The sequence below is a fragment of the Durio zibethinus genome, chromosome 5, assembly GCF_047325235.1.
Source record: "Durio zibethinus cultivar Kanyao isolate XHJ-2024 chromosome 5, ASM4732523v1, whole genome shotgun sequence".
Classification (NCBI taxonomy): domain Eukaryota; kingdom Viridiplantae; phylum Streptophyta; class Magnoliopsida; order Malvales; family Malvaceae; genus Durio; species Durio zibethinus.
The window spans coordinates 2,849,190-2,873,116 of NC_143166.1; the positions used below are offsets into that span (position 1 = coordinate 2,849,190).

A 23,927-nucleotide genomic window follows, 5' to 3' on the forward strand; every position below is an offset into this window, starting at 1 on the left:
AAGCTTCATTATATGCTATGCAAAGAGAGCCTTTTGTGAAGAACATGCTATCAGAGAGAAACCTTTTCATTTAATATTAAAAAGAGAAAAAGAAAACAGAACTGCGAAAAGGTCTGATATTAAAAAACTCTGTAAACATGCACAAAGGAAGAAGAACTGAGAGAGAGGGAGGAGTAACAACGAAAACAATTTAACAAAGTATTAACAGGAACTTCCCACACAAGCGGGTGCAAGGGGAACAAAAGTGAGATTTTTCTTGCTATCTTCAGTTTGTATATTCAAAGTCTGAAATTTTTGTAAGTAGGTTACTTTAAAAGTTATTAATACACAAACAAGTAATAATGTTAAGTAATATTAAGTAATAATGTTTTTCCATAGGTTCACATGTGGCATGTGCTCAAGTTGGTCCTTAGTTCTTACACGCTAACGGATACATGTATTGTTACTTCTTGTTCTTTCTAGCCAGTATTTCAATCAGTTTGGCAGCTCAATATTTTCTAAATATAACAAGATGCGTGCATTAAGCATACTCAATCACAATGGCCAACAAGAAAAATCCTAAACTGTCATGTAGGATAGGTTTGCAGACTAAGTACTAAAATCAGAGAGGGTCCCCATCATCTTCCCCTGGAGTAAGTAGACACTAAAGCCTTCTAATAACACAACCTCCCACAGGACTAGAAATATAAGGTTGCACCAACAAACAAGGTAGAACACAAGGAGGCATCAAAATAATACCAGAAAAGGAAGAGAAGTCAACAATAAATATGATGGCAAGGATGGAAGAGAATGAGAGATATTGACAAAGGGAAAGAATAGAGTGTAAAGGAATAAAGTTTAACAAAGCAGTGAAAGAAGAATACATATACTTTATAGAAAATAAATATCAAGAAAAAATTCTTAAGTAAAGAAAGCCAAAGATGATAACCATGATACATAAATGATACTAACAGGTACACAAAACATCAACCATGGCTGACAAAGTGACTTGGCCATAGCTTGGGTTCTGGTCTCACAACTTTCAAAATGAACTTGACAGGAAACTATCTATAATATTTCTCTCGAATCACATAAAAATAATCATCTGGCAAACATTAAAGTAATGGCTCTTTTTTGCACTTTAAATTCCACAAGTATCCAAAATATCATCACAGTCACAAATACCACAAAAAGAAACGTGAAAGAAGCAACTCACCTGAGTATATCAGATTGTGTATGTTATCCTTGCTAAAGCGTTTAAAGACATTGCTTTTTATCTCAGTAAAGTTATTGGATACCAACAAAGCAAATAGTGCATTATTATGAGTGACGATGCAAGTTGATAAAGTAATAGCCTGAGCTAATAAAATAAAAGAATGAAGAAGTAATAACAGTCAAGGCAACAAGTGGAACGAAAATATTTGAGGAGAGAGAGAGAGAGAGAGAGAGAGAACATCGTTTGAATATAAGGATATTTGAGAAAGTCATAGCCAATGCTTGGTCAGAAACAAATCTCTGAATCCAGAATCTCATGTTTTCCTGACAGCAGTTTGCTAGTCCATCTGCAGAATTAAATAGGGTTTCTAACACATCTCCACTAAAACTTTGGCATAATTTATCAAATATCTGTAAGTGGACACAAAAAACCAGTGTCATACAAAATTCAGCCGTACACTAGTAAAAATATACAGCTAACGGAAGTAGAATCAACATGGATGCTAGAGGAAAACACACATTAGTTCCTTGTAGTAGAAATAGATCCTATCAGAGAGGTACAAGATAAATGAAACCATATATGTCACTTCACAGTCATGAATCTAAAGAAAAATCTCTAAAAGGCTATCTAATCTTTAGAAGGCCCAGCTATGGAAACTTTGATAATAACATACTATTAATCATTTTAGTCAGTGACAAAATAAAAATTTATTCCAAAAAATAGAATTTATTCAAGTGCAGGCAGCATATTAAGCAAACTTTGAATCCATGACCTTAATCCCTTCCTTTGAGATATTATTCACATAAAAATTTTGTAATTCTCCCTCGGAAAAAAAAAGTCCCAGCTCCCAACTTTAAACAATTTATTAATATTGCATTAAGGAATATGCTATTCAGATTAGAGGCCATCCGCCGTAATAAGCAATTGTGTTGACAAATTTCAATTATGGAGCTCAATGATTAAAGGTTGGCAGTTAAAATTTCTCATTTTTTCAATATATGAAGGAATATTTACTTCTCAACAGGTAGAAACCTGTTCTCTGTACATTCCAAGGTTTTCCAAGTATTACAAGCATGTCTTCTTGACCACCTTAGTGGTTACCTCATCCACCCTGTCATTTAAGTTGTCTATTAAGGTTTGAAAAACCAACGTGAATTCCAATGATGGACATCACCACAGTGCCACATTGTAATTACCTCTAGTAGCACTTGTTGAGCGTGTTTGGTTCTAAAATTACTAGATTGGGAAGATCAGAAAATTCTATGAGCAACTCGGAAAGTCTGCTTGATGAAATTCCTTGACAAACTTTTGCATCCTTTTGATAGTGACACTATTAAAAATCTTCTGAGTGAAACTCCCAAAAACTTCTGAAAGACCTTAAAGATTTCCCATATGTTTCCACTTCTGTCTTTTTACTTTTTTTTCTTTCCTTTTTACACAAACTTTTAATTTATAACTGGAAGTAAAAATACACCAGAATTTCTAACCAACATGTCCATCAAAACTCTGGCCCTAAATCCATGAAGCATCAAAATCTCAGACAATCCACAGCTTTGTTCATGGTAAATGTTCAACATCTGATCTGTGCCCTTAAAGCATATCAGTAAATCCTTCAAAGTAATTTGGAAATAGGTAAAAGTTCTCAGGTCCAGTTGTTCATTCTCACCTCCAACACACTGTAAACCACAGAGTTTGATTGTTCCTTGACCACGGATCATGTGATATATCAGGCTGATATCTGGGAAGACAAAAACTAAAATTAGAAAAGAAAACCACCTATGAAATCAGTATTACTTGTTCAACTCTTGGTTCATTAGTGGAAGAGCTCTAATTATGCCTCAAAGTCTCAACAAGCAGCAATAACACTTGGATATTTGCTAATGATTGCATATTTCAAACATGCATGCAGTGATATGTCCTGCTATACCTGTTCGCTCCAGGAGAATGACTCCACTGGCCAGAACAGCAAAGCAGCCAAAATCACATAGCTCTGCTGCAGAAGGCCACTTGAACTGCCTGCCACAAACATGGTTAGGTTATTTTGCAATCTTTACATGTTACAATAACTGCGCTATATGCCAAAAAAGAACTATATAGACAGCCGAAGAGCATAATTTCATACATAGCCTGAAAGAATCAAATGTTGATCGACTAAAAGAGGAAAAAACAATTTTTTGTATGCACACTTTAAGAATAGTTTCATTCTCAACTTTCTAATATTTAGGAAACAAATGTTGTTTATGAGAAAAAACTATTTCTTTTTTATTCTCGTCTTAATTAAAAAAAAAAAAAACAGTGAAATCATTTGCAAATTGTTTCAGTTTTCTGCCAATTTAAATTCCATTTTCTAAAGCATTGTTCTCATTTTAAATTACCAAGCACGGTTCAAATTTGTTTTCTGCCTTTCATTAAAATGAAACTAAAAAAGGAAACTAAGAAGACACCATAAAAATTTTCAGGTTCCAATTTTAGGGCCTATTACCACCATGCTACACTTTCTGCTACTCAATCTCCAGCAATCTCAAGCCAGAATCTACTATCATATCTTCTCAGAGCACAGATTGTTTGAGCAAAGTGATTCCAACAAAGAAAAGAATAATCAAGTGGAGGAAAGTATTAAATATATGGAAGGATTGGAGTTGTAACCCATTTAAGAAAAGGAAGATGATGATTCTGAAGACTGTCCTCTTCAAGAAAAGCCAGGCATGATGCCAGCCTTTCTGAAACTTCCAAATGAAAGAATGAGTCATAATGTTAACAGAATCATTTTACTACTTCAAGGGATGAGCTGAAAAGAGTAAAAGCAGAACTGTTTAACACAATTAGTTACGGGCATGGGGAACCCAAATCAGTCTAAATGAGTAATGAGATGTTGTATGAAACATAAACCAACCACAAAATGCTCATCTATTTGCATATATTTGTGTGGTACATTTGCATCATCATGCATGCATGTATTCCTAATAAATCATATGTATTAAAAGTATGTCTGTGCGTATTTATCATAGAATAATAGCCAACCTTGTAGTCAGGAGCCTCCAAAGCATAATCAAAATCCCTGTTCACATGATAGTTAACAAGGACAGAAACGAATCGAAGCAGACAAAGTAGCCAACATGTATAAGCTGAAATAATATTCTTGCGCTTAAGAAATCTCAAAAAAAAAATATAAGCTTACCAGAAGATAAATCAATTGGATTAAGCAATCCACCAGAAGTAAACCATTCTCCAGTGTTTCAAAAAATAGAGTAGACATTTCAATCTTCAATGCACAAAATTTAAATATTAATAATTACCAAATGGAGCAAAATGTAAATCCAAGAAACAATGATAATACGGGCAAGAAAACTTATTATTAATAAAATGATGAGGTACAGGTAGAAATTACCAACAAAATCCATCTTCTCTTCTCTTTTTTTTTTCTCTCACTTTTTTCTTTTATCCCTATCAAAATTCAAAAAGGGAGAGCTACGATTACCACTTCACATCTCCACGGTAAGCAGAAGATGGTGTCGTACACTCTCTCTCGTTCTGTCTCACTACCAAGTGTTGTGGTGCTCCGCAATGAATTTCCATTATACATTTCTTCCAAAAAGTATTTCACTGGCGATTTCTCCACTCTATAAAGATCTGACAAGCAGAGAACCATAACAAGAGTAGATCTTAAACTTACATTTCCACGAAACATAACTGAAATAAACCAGAGAATGCAGATACGCTCACTTGCTCAGTTTCCCTAACTTCTTCCCCCAAGCAACCAAACTTAAGGTCAGAATCCTTATATATCTTAATAAATCAGAGAAAATTTTTCTATGGAAAATTCCACCAAGTAGTCAGACTGTAAGTCAACAAGCATAACGTCCTGGATCCAAGATCATGAGCAATGCTCACAGAATTAAAGCTTACAACATACAAAAAAATGTTAGTCAGCCCATTGGATAACTTGTATATGCTTCTATGAATACTATTAGGTTCACTTTGAACATGGAGACGATGAAGGAAAAGAAACTTTAAAAAGGGGGTTACAGCTAAAGAAAAGGAAAGCATCACTAAAACTTTTCTCTCCTTTCTGCATTAGGCAATAAACATAAAATATAACCATATGATGCATGCGTGATTTGCCTTCCCTTTCATGTTATGCAGTATCATGACAAACAATTTTGCCACAATTTTTTCTAACATGCATCAACAAAACTAAGCCTCAATCACAAACTACTTCCGGTCAACTAGATGAATTTCTCCATTCGACTCAACTGTTGTTTATGATGAGGCTTGATGGACATGAGACCCTGTGTTCTAAAAACTCTCTACCTCATTGAACCACTTCAATAAAACAAATGCATTACTTCAAGATATTTATATATTCATATTCAATAGAAATCTCTTTATCTCAGTCTCTACACCATCAACTATGATTATTTTAAAATCTAGTAATACTAACCAGAGTGACACTCTACCATCATCCGTAATCATTGATGTAGCCAATTCATTGTAATAATAGTTCTCTTTAATTCTTTCTTAACTCTCTTGAATAGGAAATAATTATTAAAATCATATTTGAAACATTTATCAAATTCTCAACGAAAGAATTTCATAAAAGAATGAAATTTTGTAAAAACTCACAATTAGGATCCTCTGCCATGAGCCGTTTCCAATCCAACGTCTCAGCTGTCTGTAGCTTATGAGCCACATTTCTATTCGCCACTGGCTGAACCGGTGCCGGCGGGAACGGCTCCTTCGAACTACTCACCTCTACACGACCTTCGTCCGCCCTCGCTGCCACCGTCCTCGCCATTTCTTCTCCTCCGCCACTGACAACTCCATTGACATTCCTCTGCCTCAATCCCCCAAAACCACACAGATTCTGGCACACGCTCTCCGCCACCACCACGACGCTCCCGCCACCAAAAAACTTTAAGATATTTAGGGTTTATTTAAGAGTCCGGTTCCCAACGCATTGAAAACGCAACTTTCAATGCTATGAAAATCTCTTTGATCGAACTCCAAAACGACTGAACAGTTAACAAATTTATTTAAATGAAAATTATTATGAAATTATATTTGTTTCTCATCAATGGAAGGTAATACTGTTATTGTCTTTGACTCTAGTGCTTTTTCTTGTTAACATGTAGTATTTCACAATGATTCCCCATTGAAGCTAAAGCAAACTCACCTGTACTGTATCAATTTAAGATAATAATGAGAAAACAGCATAAATTGTATTTGTCCCCGAGGACATGCACACAAACCAACAATATTTAATTTAAAACGTAAAATTAAATTGATTCATGCTGGCACCTCATAATTTTAAAATTCAAAATTTTACATTTATAATTTTTTTTTTTCATTCTCATCTTGCGATTTTTTGCCTTTCTAAAAAGTACGTAAATTTGGCATCTAAAGCCGAAGAATCTCCTATAAGAGAATCAATGATGAGATACATAATCTTTCTTTTGCCCAACCTGTTGACAACATTTTTTAATTGGTATTAAAAACATTTTTTCTTGTAGTTGTAGCTGTGTTTCGGTCATACCAAGGGAAACCAAGCGTAAATCTTGCTACCCTTTTTATAACCAAGTCATGTCATCATGTTTATGCATTTCGATCCCAACATAGAAGGCTTTCTGCTGGTCTCATGGAAACCATGAATAAGCGGTTCTGGCAATTTTTCACTCATGTAAGAGAGCACAGCTCTGTTAGCTATGCTAAAATAGCCACAATTGGAGGGTTTGGCAATGTTGAACTCATCATTGTAAAGGCAACAGCCCCGGATGACTTGCCATTGCCTGACAAATATGTCCATGAGCTCCTCAAGATACTCTCCATTTCTCCACCTTGTTGCCTTGCTTTTTCACTTAGCTTCACTCGCCGTTTTGGAAAGACTAGAAGCTGGCGAGTTGCACTCAAATGCTTACTCCTTCTACACCGATTGCTTAGATTATTGCCCGAAGATAGCCCCTTTCGATCAGAATTGCTATGGAATCGATCAAATGGTTTGATCTCTTTATACCCTTGTCGTTTCCAGGATGCTTCCTCCTCCAATCCTGAGAGTTACACCACGTTTATCAGATCATATGCACATTTATTAGATGAAGCTCTTGGGCGCTTCTTGTTAGATGGTAAGGTATTTTCCAATGAAGAAATGGAAATGCCTGAAAGTATCGCAGATAAAATGAAAGAAATAGACAGGATGCTTGAGATTTTGCCACAGCTTCAAAGCCTAATTGATCGAGTTATGGATTGTAGACCAAGTGGGGCTGCAGCCAGAAGCTTTTTGATCCAGACTGCAATGAAATACATCATTCGGGACAGCTTCATTTGTTACACCATATTTAGAAGTAACGTTGTTTTGGTGTTGGACAATCTCTTTCAAATGCCATACAGGAGTTGCATAGAAGCTTTTGGGATATACAAGAAAGCAGCTCTGCAAGCAAACCAGCTGTTGGAGTTTTATGACTGGTGTAGACTTATGTGGTTCTGTGGGTTCTATGAGTATCCCTTTGTGCTTCGGATTACACAGCTACAAATTCAGGCTCTCAAGACTTTCATCAATGGAATGTGGCAGCTAACAGAGTCATCATCACCCACCATATCACCATCATCGTTATCATCACTTATGGATTCCAAGTCGAGTTTAACAGAAGAGGACAGAGACAAACAACTGGTTGTAGTGGATACTCTGAAGGAGAAATTTGAGGACAGCTGTTTTCCTGAAAAGTTTGATCAAGTTGAGGAGAGGGAACCATTGATTCAGCTAGATGATAGTGAAAATGATAGCTGGGAGGATCTATTGGATGCTTCAGTAAATCTCTCTCGTCTTCAGGCAAACAACTTGCTTTTAGACACCAAGGGATTCAACTATAGCAATGGGAGTGAGAAAGATGAATGGAAGATACAACCTTTCAATCCTAATGTATCTAATCCCTTTTATCAGCCTCCCAGCATGCCAGTTTCTTCTGCACAACATGCAAGCAGTGACCCAAAATATCCATGGGGACTATGACGCATACCTGCCCTTTAATTTTTTTTGAGTTTAGCAATCCATGGCATATTTAAGCCTTGATTTCCTTCATTAATTTAAAATAGGATTACTCATTTTTCAGACCTTCTATTTGTTGGTGGTTTTTCTTTTGGAGTTCTGTTTAGAATTCATATCGTAGTTGTATTTCTTACCGAGTGTTTAAGCAGGAAATAAGCAGAATCGATTGAAAGACGAAGCTATACATTTTCAATTGAAAGATAACCAAAGTGAAATACAACGAAATTGTAAAGCTAACCAAAGTGAAATACAACGAAATTGTAGAGAATTCTAGAGTTACAACTGCTAAAGAATTTACACTTTTTTTTTGTATAGTAATGTATAAATTAGCATTTCCTTTTGAATTCATGAACCTTCCTGCGAGAGAGCCATAAAATTCTAAAAGCTGAAAATTTGAAGGGAACCAGAGACAAAGGCTGATAGAGAACCTCAGCCAAGTGTGAAGCTGCTAACACCAACTGTCAATAAATGAAGAAGCCTTCGGTGCATAAGACAACCTTCCACCATCTCTACTTCCTATGCCTCCGCTTTTTGCTCAGGTCTTTGTCTTTTCTCATCATCCCATTCCCAATCATACATCCTGGACTCTGGTTAAGGAATTAGCTTTTTCTATTTGCAATAGAACAGATGAAGGCCAAAATGTAGTGAAATAAGATTATGAAACAGATGGAACTTATTCACGACAACTTTCTTCCATGATAGATCTCCATTAAAAATGATATTTATCCCGTATGCAGCATGATTTTGATGCTATACCGAGAAACGAATACCTTGAAAAGGAAGCAACAAATGCTTTGCAGTGTGAATGATTGAAAGTAAAAGAGGAGCAAACAGGTGACAAAGTGAGAAGAGTAAACTAGAGCAGCGGAAATAACTCTTTACATTAATTTGGGAGTGAAAGGTAAAGTAGAATTTACATGCTATAAACTCTCTACCTAAGTTGAAAACAAGTTTTTAAGGGTAAATATGGGATCACAAAATGAAATCATTAAAACAGAGTGATCTATTTGCAAATCCTTCCAATTGGACATGGAATTCAAATGGATTTTAGGGGTTAGGCTCATCTCTAGATCCTTTAGCTTGCACTAACACACCCCTCGCACCTGATAAAACACCCAAAAGAAGATTTGAAACAGGGTAGGATAAACATTAACTCCCTTTCACTATACTCCCATTCCATTGATGTAAAATATACGTTTATCCTTTGCATGAACATGCAGCATAGAAACAAAATTGATGAGTTTCACAGGACATAATATGCAAGTATGTTTAGATTATTATACCTATATTTTAGCTCACCTTTTAAGGATACGGATCTGTGTCGCGATGAGCCATCTTGCTGGCTGCTTCTTTACTATGAATCCTCATGCCTGGTTCCTCCAGGTAACCCCCATGCTGCATCATGGCACCCTTTCGGTCCTGATCTCTTCCATCATAAGATTGTGACATACCAATGGCAATAGGAAGGGCCAGAGGGGCCACCGGAGAATATTCCCCTGGTTCTGATGGCAAATGTTCTCTCTTGAGTTTCCGCCTTTTGGCACCAGTAGAATCCACATCCTCTTTCAAAAAGTTTGCTTTCTCTCTGTCCCTCTCTTCCACCTACATAGGGCCACTCGCTAATATACGTAAAAACCTTGGCACACAATAAACATACCTATATGATATCAAACCCCTGATTTCCATAGAATATGCTAACTAGAAGAGCCATTTTGCATCCCTTTTAGCTCAACAGTTCAGAGCCAAAATTTATTCAGTCAGTTATGACGCAAATTTAAATAAGTTGTAAGCAAAATAACCAAACTGCTGAAACATGTTTAACCATACCTCTATTAGGATACATGTAAAATGTATCATCATTTCAGTCAAGATCAGCTCCATGACCTATCATAAACAACTTACCTTCATGACCTAGATTGGTTAAAAGGGTAGCATTTCAATGATATCAAGCGCATTGATAATCAAATGATAAACAACCACAAGATCCAGATTACCATGCAAAATCTCATTAATTAGCATTGCAGGCAATCCTCCATGCAAAATAGCAAATGTCATAGATGATATGACAATGAACTCCAAAATTTCACTACTACTACTAATAATAATAATAAAGATAGAGCAGTTCAATACCTTCATTGACAACACCTCTCTTTCCTCTCGCTTTCTCTCTCGAAATTCATCCTCTCTTCAGCGCTTTCCCTCATCCTGGGAAACCCAGGAATTTTCTTCTGACCTCTTTCTCTTCATCCCTTGGAGAGAGTCTCTGAGCATGTTTGCTACTTCCAAACCTTCTGTCAGGATCTTCATCCCTTCTACCAGTAGATCTAACAGATTGTGGGACCATATGAGGAGGTAAGGGTGGTGGTGGAGGCAAGCTTTGCCCATGAAACCGATCATCAACATGAGAATTTTCTGTGGATGTATCAGCATATCGTGCTTACTTCTTTCATCTTTGTTGTGCTCATCCTTAGCTTTGTCACCAAGTCTATCCAAATTCCTATCAGTGCTTCTCTCATCAACAGAATGGTCTCCTCCGTGTCTCTCTATTGATCTATCTCTTGATTTCTCAGTCAAAATACCATCTGCATGAGACTTTTCAGAATGCTCAAATCTTTCTCTGTAATCCTTATCATGTCTCTCACTTCCCTCATCTTTCAACCTATCCAAAGGCTTATCCACAGCTCTGTAGCTTGTTGGATCATCAGTTCCTGGCTTGTCAAAATCTGCTGATCGGGGGTCTGTGGACCTCTCCCTGTCAGATAATCGAACTTCACTATCCAGATCTTTCAATTCAACATCCCCTTTAAGGCATTTACTTAATCTATCAGTCTCTTCAGCAGGACTGGTTCTCTTTTGTAGCTTATCACTGGACTTTGAAGCAGCAGCAGAACTATCTTGCTTAGGAGAATGAACAATTCGAGAAGATGGCCTTGATGCATCTGGGACTTCAGAGCTATCATCTTTCCCTGCAGAATCTTCGTATCAGAAGGCTTAGAAACTACAATATCTGCCTTTGACTCAACCAAGGATATCCAATGAACCTTTAGGTGGAGCAGAAACTGTGTTACCATTGGAAGTGACAGCTGAAGAAACATTTGTACTCCCACCTTGTCTGCCCTCCGTATGAGAAGGAATATCCCTGTCACCGACAGAGGTCGTAGAAGTTCTTCCAACAGCTTTCACTGACTTGCCATCATCTTTTCCAGGATCATGCTTCTGTGTCTTTGTAAGTGATCCAGCAGGCATTGAGCGTTTGGTTGATGCTTTTAACTGTTGAAGAGGGAAAATGCAAAATGTGAAAAACCAAAAAAAATTCCCAAAAAAAAGGCCAAAAATATCCATAAGAGAACCATTTAACACCTCCAATTCTGCAGAGTTCTTTGCAGGAACTTTGGCTGTGTGCTCATCCAGTTTATTTGAAGATTCATCCAGCTGTTTCTGATCTTCAAGAGATTTTTCTGTTCCAGCTTGTGAAGTAGCTAAGGGAACGGATAATACAGCATCAGAACCATTGGCTGATGTACCAACTTTTGTTTTCAGATCAGATTTCCCAAGAGGGACATTTTCTGCTCTTTCCAACCGCCCATCAGATTTTTTTCTTGGAAGGTCCTGGACCAAATTCAAATCTGACTGTTGGGTTCCTGAGGCAAATGCCCTACCAGCAGTAGCCTCACCCAGAGAAACATTACCAGATGAACCATTTTTTACAGGAACTGTATTACAGATTTTGAAGCAAGTGAAGGTGCAGACTTCAGCTCGAGATATCCCGTTCCAAACTCCTCATCAGTAACCCATGAAGACTGCGGAGTCGAAGAATATCCAACATATATTCAGCCATGAATAAGAGGAAGAATAGACATCATTTTTTAAATTTGAATAACAATCAGCATGGAAAAAGAAGCATTAATACCCCCCTTCAGTATTCTATCCGTATCAGACTCCAACATGCCCCAAATGAATCTAGTACAACCCAGCAAGCCGAAATGTAAAATGTTAGTTTTTGTGCTTTCTGACAAGGGACCAATGTCTCGTATATATTTTAGGCATTGAATGGGTACCATGGGTAAAAAGATTGATAAAAGAATTCGGACATTTTCCCTTAAGTAGCATTTGGTACCATTTTCAAGATCACCATGATAATGTAATCTTCGAAGTGATCTCATTATCAAGGTGATCCTACCACTCATGATTTGAAATCATTTTGTTTAGTTAATAATCATTAATTTATATGAATTAAAGATCATGATGTTTGGTATCACTAAAAATCAAATATTATTTTATTTAAAAGTACGAAAATAACCATCCTTATTGTAATAGTTACTCAAATTAATGATTTAAATGTTGTTTAAAGATAAAAATTCATAAAACATAGTAATATTTTATTTATTTTATAATAATATAATTAAATTATTAAATTTATTTATTAAGTAAACTTATTTTATAATATAAATTACGTAAAAAAACATTTGAATTAAAAATTAGAACTAATACATTAAAATCATAATAAAAAAACGAAGACATTATATTATATATAAAACATTAGAAAAAGTAAAAATATACACATTATTTTTGAATCTGTTATAATGAATATTAGTTCGAAAATATAAAAACTTACAATATAAAATAATTACAAATTTAAGAGGAATCAAAACTTTAATTCACATATTAAATGAGTAATATTGACTACTACTGATTTTACATATTACTTCATTTCGGAGACACAAGTTTCCCACCTTTTTGGATGGGAATTAGATTATCTTCCAAGACAGTGATCTTATCACTCTCAATGATCCAAGAACATTACCACGTAAGATCACCAAGTGTTTACCAGATACGGTGATCTAATCACCATGTGTAGATCACCATGATTTTTGAAATGATCACTCATACCAAACACCACTTTATTGTATTTTACTCCAATTTCCCTTGGTGTATAAAAAGATTAGTTTCCCTTAGTGTACTTTCCTCCAATTTTCTTACTAAATAAGGTTGATAAAAGGATTTGAGTATTTTGCTACAAAAGCAAATAATAACTTTGAACTAAAACACTAAAAATTTTAACTTTTTTGGATGGTAAAATGCATGATTTACTTTCATGCAACAACTATGTTAAATGGATGCTCCACTTTAGCTATTATCTAATTTTTAATCAGATATAATTTTGCTTTTTATTATTTTCTATTGCATTTTAGAAACTTCTAACAAAGAAAAGAAATCAAATGGCAAAAATTAATCAGCAAATGCAAAAACCACACACAAACCTTAATACATTTTTTGCCTAACTGATTATGCTTTATATATACATACATGCACGCCATGTGATCTACTTTTTTTTTTTTTATAAAATGGTACCCATATCATCTCATTTGTATCAGTGCTTCCTAGGCAGAAAACTGATAAATCAATTTACCTTTCTAGCAGCCAAAGCTGCAGCAACACCTGTTGCCAACACCTTCAGATCCTCTCTTTCATCACTTTTAATTTTCGCCACCTGTATCCAACAGGTAAAATGGATGAAGCACATTAATAGATCTAAACATTAATCCAATTAGATACTCAAAATTCTCCACACCTCTTACCCATTTTTCAGGTTAATCCCACTCTTTCCGGTAACAGGAAAAACGCTAGAAATTTTTGTCAACATTATTAAAGCATTACGAATCTCCATGTACTCAGTTGATTCCAAGCACTGGATCAATAACCTTGTGATTCTTTTACTCCATTTCCAGTGCACCTTTCAACCAAAAAAATAAATGAAAATTTTGACCCCAATAACAGAAAAGGATTAACCTCAAAACTCAAGATAAGTATAAATAATGCATAACAGAAGAATCATATGCTACATAAGGAAAAACAGGCAAGTAAAAGTGTTTCACATGCAAATGTCTAATGTTTGGTAAATTACTCCATGACCAATAAAAATTTTTGGAGTATTACTCTAATATCAAAACAAGGCAGGAGATAAAAAATGAAATATATGTACAATTTGTTTAATTAACAACCCTCACACAAATCACTAATAAAATACCATACAATATCCAAATCACAATGGATCCTTAGAAGATAACAATAAAATTAAGCTTAAGATACGAGAGTTCATTTCATACTGATTAAGAATTAGAGTGTATATAGAATCCTCACGTGTAGAACACACTAAAAACACTCTGGACCAAACTAGTGAAGGCACCAATCCAACAGGTCATCAGTTTTAACAAGGCAAAGTGTCAAAGTAAAACCACATAAATAAGCAAATGCCCATGAAGAAAGTTTAAAGTCAATTTCAAGCTTAACATATATTTCACTTCACAAGATAATTCCATATTCACCACACTGGTTGCATGCTGCAAATTGAGACACCTATTATAATAACCATCTTCTCAAAATGAACCTGTCTGACGCACTAAGATCGGCTATAAGAACAATTTGGTACATCTGATGTCTTGTACAAGTTGTGTAGACCTCACGCTCACTATCAACATAAAAAGGACACCTTGAGGAATCAATATATATAATAATAACTCACCTTAATGAACTGTCCATATGTAACACACTGGCTGTTTGGATATCTATAACACACAGCAAAGCCTGGCATATTTCCACACTCACGCTCATAAATGGATTCATCACTCTGCAAAGGAAGCAGTGTTCAATAAAAAATTCAAATCAAACTAAATGTTTCTGTTAACATCACTGTATTCCTTACAAACTTCAAAATACATATCAAAGCAGTAAAATAAATCATATTTTGGGTAACATAAGAAAGAACTTAACAGTGAATATTGTTTACCTTCCAATAGTATGCAATCTTTAGCGTTTCATAAAGAAATCTCCCAAGTCTTCCTGCCTTCATACTCAGTGCGGCAGCATATCATAGGTTGTAAGGTTTTGCATATCAGAACATCAACGTGATTAACTGTGTTGAAAAAAGGCGTGCCAAGAGAATGAAGTATATGCACAAACATGGCACAATAGACGACATCCAGCATACTGAAGGTACAGCGAGGAAAAATGCATCGTTGGAGAAACTCCATGTTAATCTTCAGAGTATCAGGGCAAGAACTCAACCACTTGTCCTTTTCATGAGTAAGTCGTCTACTAACAGATGCAACATTTTCCTCATGCTTATGAAGTTCACTAGTTAGACGATCTAAAGCTTCTTGAATTCTTTCCTTGTCTTTTTTCCTTTTGTTAATTGCAGAGCCAGAATTATCAGGAAGCTCTTCCAGAGCCTTAAGAGCAGCATGCTGCTTTGCAATTTCAGACTCATATTAGTTTCTAGGAACATAAAGATCATACAGAGTAAGCCCCAAAAAAGTGGCATCAAGGTCAGGAGAGAGACTATTCCAGGCTTTAGAAGGCAGCAAGGTTTTAACAGTGTCAAGAAGTTCAGACCACCTGCATAATAATGATTATTAAAAGCAATCAGATAAAAAAAAAAAAAAAAAGCACTTCATGAACTTTCTGTTCAACTGTTTAAATTTTAGATATTCAATAATGTACAAATGTGAAATGTACAGAGGAAGAAAAACCATATGTTACAATGTAGGCTTCCGAGGAGGACCCAAATCCAGTATCACTTGACTAGGATCATTCTTATCACTTGACTAGGATCATTCTTATCACTTGACTTTGAGTATGCCAAAGTAATATTTGCGCCTTCATTGCCATCTAAGGCCAGAAAACATCAGAACTCCCTTGACACTTGAAGAGCCTCATCACAGGATGATATATCAAAAACGCAACCTGTGAAAACTATAATCTCACGTCATATTTCCTTGTTCTTTATAATTAACCATGTCACAGATTCCCCAACATCTAAATTGGTGAAGCAAGCGTGACAAAGAACACACATGGACTCAGAGAGAGAGCTAAACATACCTCAGAATCAAGGTGGTACAGATGGACAAGATCATGAAGCGAGGGAATTAGTTGAGCATAAGCAGCAGCTGGTGTCACTGCACTACAGAGTAATTCTACATACTGAAGAAGAGCGCCATGGCATCTGTCAAACTGCTCACTAACCATCTTAGCATAAGGAGAATCTGCATTTATGACAACCCTGCAGATGATAACAGAATCATGTTAAGCAACTGACCCTAAGAGTCACCCACTTTATAATAGATACCTTTGTCATTGTAATGTATTCAGGAAGGCTAGGAATCTAACTACTTAACTAGCCATTAACAAATCCCATTTGGAAAAGCTTTATAAACATCAGTGAAAATAGACAACCAAAAAGAATTGAAAGAAATATATACAAAGAAAGGGGAAGAAAATGCAACCGAGATGGAAGACTATTAGCCTTAACTTTATTCTTTACCCATCATGTCATTAGAAAAACTATGTAACCATGTCCATACATCTACACACATTAAGGAAAAAAAATTTATGTAAAAGAACATGCTAGCACAAAGCTTTATAACAAGAGATTATAGTTTTTTCTTTGTCCCATAAATTCTTGTTAAATAATAATAAAAACAGATCTATCTTCCCCCTTACTCTTCTTCCCACTCTCTAGGTCTCACATGGTAAGGTGGAGAGGGTAAAGGACAAAGGAAAGAGAACTCCTTCGTTATAACCAACATTGGCAACAAAGAAACAGTGAGGTTGGTGGCCATAAAAGAAAGAGAAGACGAAGGAAACAGAAAGGATAAATAAGGAAAAGAGTAAAAAATAGGGCAAGGGCTCCCTTCAATATGACAGACAACAATGATTGCTAGAAAAAGCAATGGCTGTGAAAAGATAGGAGGGCAATATAAGAGATGCATTCAGGAAATAAAAGAAAAAAAGATGGTGAAGTACTAAGAGAATATATGACATGCATCAGTTGGGAGAAAGGGATTGCAAAGATAATTTGCAAAGGAACACATGCCTGCAGGGGATATGGAACAAAAAACGTGTATACACCAAGAGAAAATATAGAACAAGAGGTACACTAAAGGGGAAGGAGGGAAAGGGGGAAATGGTTGAAATGGGAGAAAAATAGATAGGAAAGAAGGTAAATAATAGAGAAAATTGTAAGGAAAAAGAAGATGCTTAAATAGTGAACAAAAGAAAGAGAAAAAAGGATAAGAGAAAAAGAGACAAAAGAAATTAAGAAAAATGGGAAAATATAAGGGAAATGGAGCAAACATAAAAGAAGAATAGAAACAATAAGGAAAACAAAGGAAAAAAAGGAACAAAAAAGCAAATTTTATATGGGATTTTTTTTTTCAGCTAAATCAAAACAGTTTGAACATGTGCTATTTACCTATTTGCAACTGAAAGTCAGCAGACATGCAATATATGTATATGAAAAAACAAACAGAGGATATAAGTGAAAAAAACAAGTGCATAGTTATATATACAAATTGCATTACAAAAAATATTGTAAAACATGTACACACCTATGGATACAATAGAAGCACTAGATAACCAACAACCAGACCCAAGAGTATTAAAAAGGACAAGCAGGGGAACATACTAACACATTACAATCAGCCATTTTTATGCAATAAACATTCAAATTTCTAGAAAATAAAAGGTCCTTAAAGGGGCAACTATACAAAGAACAGCTGTACAACTTACAAAGAATGATGTTGGGCTATAAGTAACAAAAGTGGAATTGCCAACTTTAGTTCATCCTTTGGAAGCAATGAATCTCTAAGCCAATCGGTGGATTTGATCAATGCCTGCATGAAAGGTGTTTATGCATTAGAAAACAGTATGCTAAGCCAGATATACCATTTCCTAGACAGAATAAAAGATAAAAGATAGACATTGATCATGCTTCTTTTATAAAAGAAGAAAGTTGAATTTAGGCATTTAAATCTATCAATTATAATGGAAACATGAGTGAAACATATCACATTGATGCATAAGCTGAAGAATTAACGAAAATCCAAAAGAAAATAATTTAAAATATAAGGATTCTTGATTGGTATCTTCACATGCATAAGAAACAAATGCGAATAAAACAGATAAGACTGCAGTCTCATCATGTTAAAAATAATTATTAAAACTGCTTTTTTATTTTGAATAGGATTTTCAACTCAATAATCAGCTCTTGTCAGCACTTAGTAGACCAGTCTAACTCTCGGATGCATGGTAATCAGTTTTTGACAAGACAAATGTGTGCAGTATATATGTATATACACACACATTAATAAAATTTCTGGTTCTGTTGATCTGTCTCACACTTGAAGGTGATGAAGGATGAAGAAATGCTTGTTTCATATGATGTTTCATTGGATGTTAGATGTAATAGCCAAGATGATAGGTATCATGACTAAGAACCCTATCCCTTTCTTGCCCTTTTCCTCTCTCTTCCTACTTTCACTAACTGCTGACGTTGAACACTAATTCCTGAAATCAGATCTTGATGTCCTACAATGTACCTGACTGTTACTCAACGTACAAATCCTCAGCTTCACAAGATAACTTAAACAGTAATTAAGGAAAAATTTGTGCACAATCAATGTTCAAGTATACAATTCTACCAGATAGATTAGCTAAGGAAAAACCTCAGATTGCAACCATAGCCAAAGGCAAGAAAAAAACTCATAACTAGTGGAACATAATACAAACTGAAGGGCATAGTAGAAACTAGAAACAGAACTCCAACATCTCAAAGCTATTGATATCTCACTAGGATCGACTAACAATAAACCTAAAAATATGGTCTTACAAGGAAAATATATTCCCAAGCGAGGACTTTCTAGCTATTTTGACACATACCACTCCAGGACACTCATACAAAGTCAGTTGGTCAAGATTTTGATCACTAATTACCATAAACTAGCCAAATCAAAGAGGTGCAAATATGTAAAACCAGACTACGATACAAACATAAAAGAGGAACTCTAGATGCTGAAAAGATAAAATTGATTAAGAAGCAAAGCCGTCATACATGGATTTTAGGCCCTGACATTTAGGATTATACAGTTCACCTTGTGCAAAGTAAAATAAGCAAGCCACCAATTTGACTGTGCTTTGACTATAAGTTCTATGATGAAGTTCAAAGGCCAGGTTTAAGTGAATGAGACTCACCAAGAACTGACAAAAGGGTATTTACTTAGCATTTAAAACTCTAACCAAATCATGCTCGTTAAAATTAGGTGGCTGGATTCAGCACACAAGGATAAGTGTAGAATCTAGGAAAACCCTAATCATAGGTTCAGATCAGAAACTGTAAAGTCCAGAAGAAAATAGTAAGTTTTTTTGGATAATTAAGCTTCAAACATAGAATACACTAAACCAAAATCATTATCTCAAAATCTGAAATGAAGATCAAGAATGTGATAATAATACCATTAGTTATGTCTGGTTCTATCTAAATAACTAACAATCAGGTGCTCCACTAACTGAGAAAAAGGTAAAATATAGATTCAAGTATTGGTTGCTTAACAAACTAGACAAATATCAAAGTTTTCATAATAACCTTATTATTTCAAGTTATGCTAAACAAAGTAGCCTGATATCAAAGAGTCTCACTTCCAGCCATGGCAGCCAACTGCTCCTTGGTCAGATTTTCTGTGAATTGTACACTTGCCATTTGTTGAATAAGCTCCTGATTCAATCATAAGACTTCCAGTTAGCAAATTTCATCCTAATGATGAAAAACCTTTAAGCTTTTGATCTTTATATACCTCCAAGAGAACAAGTTCAATTCCTTGGCCCTTTTTTAACTGATTCACCAGGTACTGGAAAAGACCCCTTAGTTCCATTGATGGGTATTTCTTACACCTACGAACAGCCTAACTGATCTTAGTAAAATCTCCAAAAAGTAATCATCAATTATAATTAAATTAAAAAGCATAAACATCATATTCATTGTTCAACGAAAAAATAGAACAGTAAAAACAATTAGCATGAAACAACAAGCAAAATTATAAAGAGCAAGGATTCCATGATTTTTATCCAACATCTCATGAGTTACAAAGGGAACATCCCATCAATAAAAGCATAAAACACCTTTATGTGTAAACCATGTGGAAGATGTTGCAGCTCTTCTACCCATAGGGAGCCTAAGGTACCTAGAAAACTAGGAAACTGCATTCTCTTCTTTTTTTTTATTTATTTTTTTCCTGGACAACTGGATGAAAGCAAGCTTTTTATAGTTGAGCATTTAGTAAGATATTGGTGATTCACAACCAAAAGAAAAGAGTAGAATTGATTTATTATGAGTATAAATAAGATTGATTTATTGAAAAGGTTGTTTTTGATAAAAATGAGTGACACAAGAAGATTCAAAACTATGACATAACGTGATTCCTTTTTCTGGCCTTTCATAAAGCTGACCCCAAAGTTATGGAATATTAGTTTGTTGTTGTTGTATAAATAAGATTGATTTATCGTGAGTATAAAAATGAAGGAAAATCTAGGTGCTCAACAATCTTGTTATCTAGTTATATTCTCTCTCAACATTAGAAATTGTAGGTGCAACATTAGAAATTCTAGGTGCTATTTCATTTCCAACATAAACACGTCTTTGTGTTTGTGTGCATTCACGCATGTGTCTATAAAACTATTACTAATAAATAAAACAATAGGTCTTCCAAAGCATAGTTTATAAATTTAAAGGAATCCAATGGTGCTTGATCAACCAACAATCCATACTTCTTCAGAAATCTGCTCTGTACAAGATAATTTCTAACATTAATATGCTACAGTTTACAAGTTAACCCTGATTATCTTCATACATTTACTTCAGCCATATCGAGAATTCACCCAAGTAGAAAATATTTAAAAAAAAATCGGAAAAAGGAACAACTGCATTAAAAATTTGCATTAAAAACCTCAAAAACTTGGAAAATATTACCATGAAAAGTTGTATGCAAATAAAAATGCTAACTCATCAACAAAATTTTAACAGACAGAGTAGGTGAGACACCAACTTAGCTTGCAGCATTATATGTTAGTCTTGTTAATACTAAAGAATTCAACTACCAGAAGACCTATTCTTCAAAGTTCAACAATGATAGAAGCCATATAATGCGTTGGTAGTCGATCACCAGCTCGTCATCATTTTCTTTCTATTCAGGTCTCAAATTCTCGCCAAAATTTAATCCTTCCACCTCCTTAAATTTGAGGAAAATAAAGAAAAAACCTAAGAACTAAATAACTCTCAATTACAGGTTCATGAATGAAACCATAGCATGTAGCCAGACCACCTTAAGAGCAGAACTTCATAACAATTTAGGCAACTAAGACAACTGGTTCATCATTAGAGTACAAGCTACCATCAATACATCTATTAAACCACAATAAGAGTCCACCACCGTTGAAAAAGAGAAGGATGGGAAAAAAGGACAGTGGCAGAAAAATATGCAAGACAAAAGTAGACAGGACCAAAATGCTTATGCACAAAGCAAATGTCAACATGCACTCAAGAGAGAAAATATAGCTAAAGCCTCATTAAGAACTAGCCTAATTATTGTAACTGACCAGCCCTGACAACATTGAGAGCTCAGATGGACGGACCTCAACAATTAAAATGTGCCCCTCAAAAGTCTGATTGTTGCCACCACAGAACTTGAATTTTACATCAAAAAGTTGCAAAAATCCCCCATCTCACATGTTAGGTGAAGAACTTCATTACATTTCCTTTTATGAATGGCAAGAGAACACCAGCTTTGCAAAGCATTGGGCAATTATGTAGACCCAAAAATGAAGCATCACCAAAATAAACAGTAGTGCAGCTAGAACCAAAAGTTCTGCTTGCTCCAATGGTTAACTACATATTTGCCTAGCATATCAGCATCTCTCCTGAAAGAACAATCCTCTTTTGCAACCTCATTAGTGATGCAATTTCCAATAAGAATCAAATTTGACCCAGTATAGGTTGCCTGGAATGCTCCAGCAGCCACTGACAGGATACATGCAATCAATAACTAGAAAGAAAAGGAACAGGTACTAGAACCAATAACCCAAAGAAACAAAACCCAACCTATGTCTAGGCTCTTCATAACACCAGAATGTTAATACAGGCTGCCATTTTTAATCATCTAGAAGCCAGCAGAACAAATACTGCACTTTGTAAACAGCAGAATTTTGACCAGCATCCCTGTCAAAATTTCAAGCTTTATCTACATAAACAAATTAACTCATCTTTATCCATGATCTTTCAATTAATCACTAGTAACAAGCTCCAAATTGCTAATCAACATGGTCCTTCAGTGTTCTAACCACCAACATTGTCCATTAGCTTATTAACAGCTTTCTGAACATCACCAACCTTCATATGGGATAGAATAAGAACCACTATACCACTATATTTCCAGCTTTTGATCAGAGCCAAAATCTTTCCCTTAACCGAATTCATGGTCCTGTATCACATTTGAACTCTCTAAGGAGTTCCTCTCTTATTTCTTGCATTTCAATTTAATGGTTGAAACTGAAGCAGATACTTATCCAAAACCTCAAAGTTTAACTACATCTTCTTTTCGACTATTAATGGTCTTCCATCATACCTTGGTTACAGAATCCTATGTGGCCCTTTATGTAATTCCTGCCTAACTGGAAATCCATGATGAAGAAACTTGTCAGACATCAGAAATGAAGGAGTCAGAAATTTGATAATGTCCACCAACATCTAGCTCCAGTAATCTTGCTTTGCCCAGCTTAATCTGCAACCCAGAAACTGAAGTAAAGCATCTCAAGATATATCTAAATTCTACACAGAATGCAACCACTTCAGTTATTCTAATAGATCCAGCAACAAAAATGCCAAAAAAAAATAATAATAAAATAAACATGCATACACCGGAAGAGTTGACACAGTTTTATGCACCACGAAGGAAAAGACAAGAAAAAATAACTAGAAATCCTTTGATAAGAAGCCATTATAATTAATAAACCATGAGAATAATATAACACACGTGCTCAAAACACGAAAGAACAGGTTCATGTTCCAAATAATTTAGATAACATTCCACTAAAGAAAAAAGAAGAAATATATCTTAGTGAAAAGACAACTGCATAAAAAACTGTAGATTTTTGTGAAGAGATAACTATACATACAGATGTCCCCAAAATGATGCCAAAGATTAAAGCCAGTCTGACAAATTTAGGCCATCATCCCTCAGTTTACCCCGCCCTCCTTGTGCCAGTCGCTCAATCACAACATATTCCAAAATGTCATACTCAAGCTGCAATTTTAATATGATAAATTTTGCTACAATTGACATGATAATACAATCAATTAAAGAACATTTAACCTCCTAATATTTGAATTTTGAATATTCCTTCTATAGATTAATTCAACCAAATGAAACTGGTAGTTTATGAATTAAATCAGAATAGAAGAGACAACGAGTGTCTAGGCCAGTTTCCTCCCTCTTATTCCTCTTTTTTTCTATTATTTCCTCTCCTCTACTATAATATTTTCAGTCAATTCTTTCTCTATCTTTTTCTCTTTTTTCACCTCTTTTAAATACCCTATTCCAATGCTAGTTTGCTTCGCCAAAATAGCCCCATAATATCTTCATCCCCCTCTTCTTTGTTGCTTGCTTATCCCTCTCCCTTAACTGTAACAAGATGAAAATCCAACTCCATGGACTATTTTCCCTCTCCAGAACAGCCAAATCTCTTCAAAAAGAGAAAAAGCCTTACACACATGTTAAATCATCAATTATTGAGATAGAAAGACTGCAGGGTAGAAAGGAGAGAGATGAGATAGAAGAATTGACAGAATCTATTGGCAAAAAGGGATAT

At 35.2% G+C, this 23,927-nt stretch overlaps 1 protein-coding gene and 2 pseudogenes across 3 annotated transcripts in view; 1 reads left to right on the forward strand and 2 right to left on the reverse strand.

Moving 5' to 3' along the window:
• Positions 1 to 1,097: 1,097 nt before the first annotated feature.
• Positions 1,098 to 6,358, reverse strand: LOC111281489 (protein POLLEN DEFECTIVE IN GUIDANCE 1-like; annotated as a pseudogene). The gene is made up of 6 exons (XR_016342085.1): positions 5,819 to 6,358; positions 4,674 to 4,825; positions 4,217 to 4,320; positions 3,123 to 3,211; positions 2,862 to 2,933; positions 1,098 to 1,605 (listed from the first exon to the last, which is right to left on the reverse strand). The product of XR_016342085.1 is annotated as a protein POLLEN DEFECTIVE IN GUIDANCE 1-like (transcript).
• A 307-nt stretch (positions 6,359 to 6,665) lies between these two features.
• Positions 6,666 to 8,249, forward strand: LOC111283236 (putative clathrin assembly protein At4g32285). Its single transcript, XM_022871700.2, has one exon. The coding sequence runs from the start codon at positions 6,831 to 6,833 to the stop codon at positions 8,196 to 8,198; it is 1,368 nt and encodes a 455-aa protein (XP_022727435.2). The 5' UTR covers positions 6,666 to 6,830; the 3' UTR covers positions 8,199 to 8,249.
• A 151-nt stretch (positions 8,250 to 8,400) lies between these two features.
• LOC111283239 (THO complex subunit 2-like) overlaps positions 8,401 to 23,927 on the reverse strand; it is a 31,764-nt pseudogene continuing 16,237 nt past the window's right edge. The window contains exons 19-33 of the transcript XR_016342086.1: positions 23,235 to 23,362; positions 19,862 to 19,958; positions 19,654 to 19,782; positions 17,802 to 17,905; positions 16,113 to 16,293; positions 15,774 to 15,977; positions 15,022 to 15,629; positions 14,758 to 14,862; positions 13,807 to 13,968; positions 13,645 to 13,725; positions 11,595 to 12,034; positions 11,303 to 11,504; positions 10,365 to 11,200; positions 9,547 to 9,836; positions 8,401 to 8,814 (exon numbers count right to left, since the gene is read on the reverse strand). The product of XR_016342086.1 is annotated as a THO complex subunit 2-like (transcript). The remainder of the gene's footprint in view (positions 8,815 to 9,546; positions 9,837 to 10,364; positions 11,201 to 11,302; positions 11,505 to 11,594; positions 12,035 to 13,644; positions 13,726 to 13,806; positions 13,969 to 14,757; positions 14,863 to 15,021; positions 15,630 to 15,773; positions 15,978 to 16,112; positions 16,294 to 17,801; positions 17,906 to 19,653; positions 19,783 to 19,861; positions 19,959 to 23,234; positions 23,363 to 23,927) is intronic.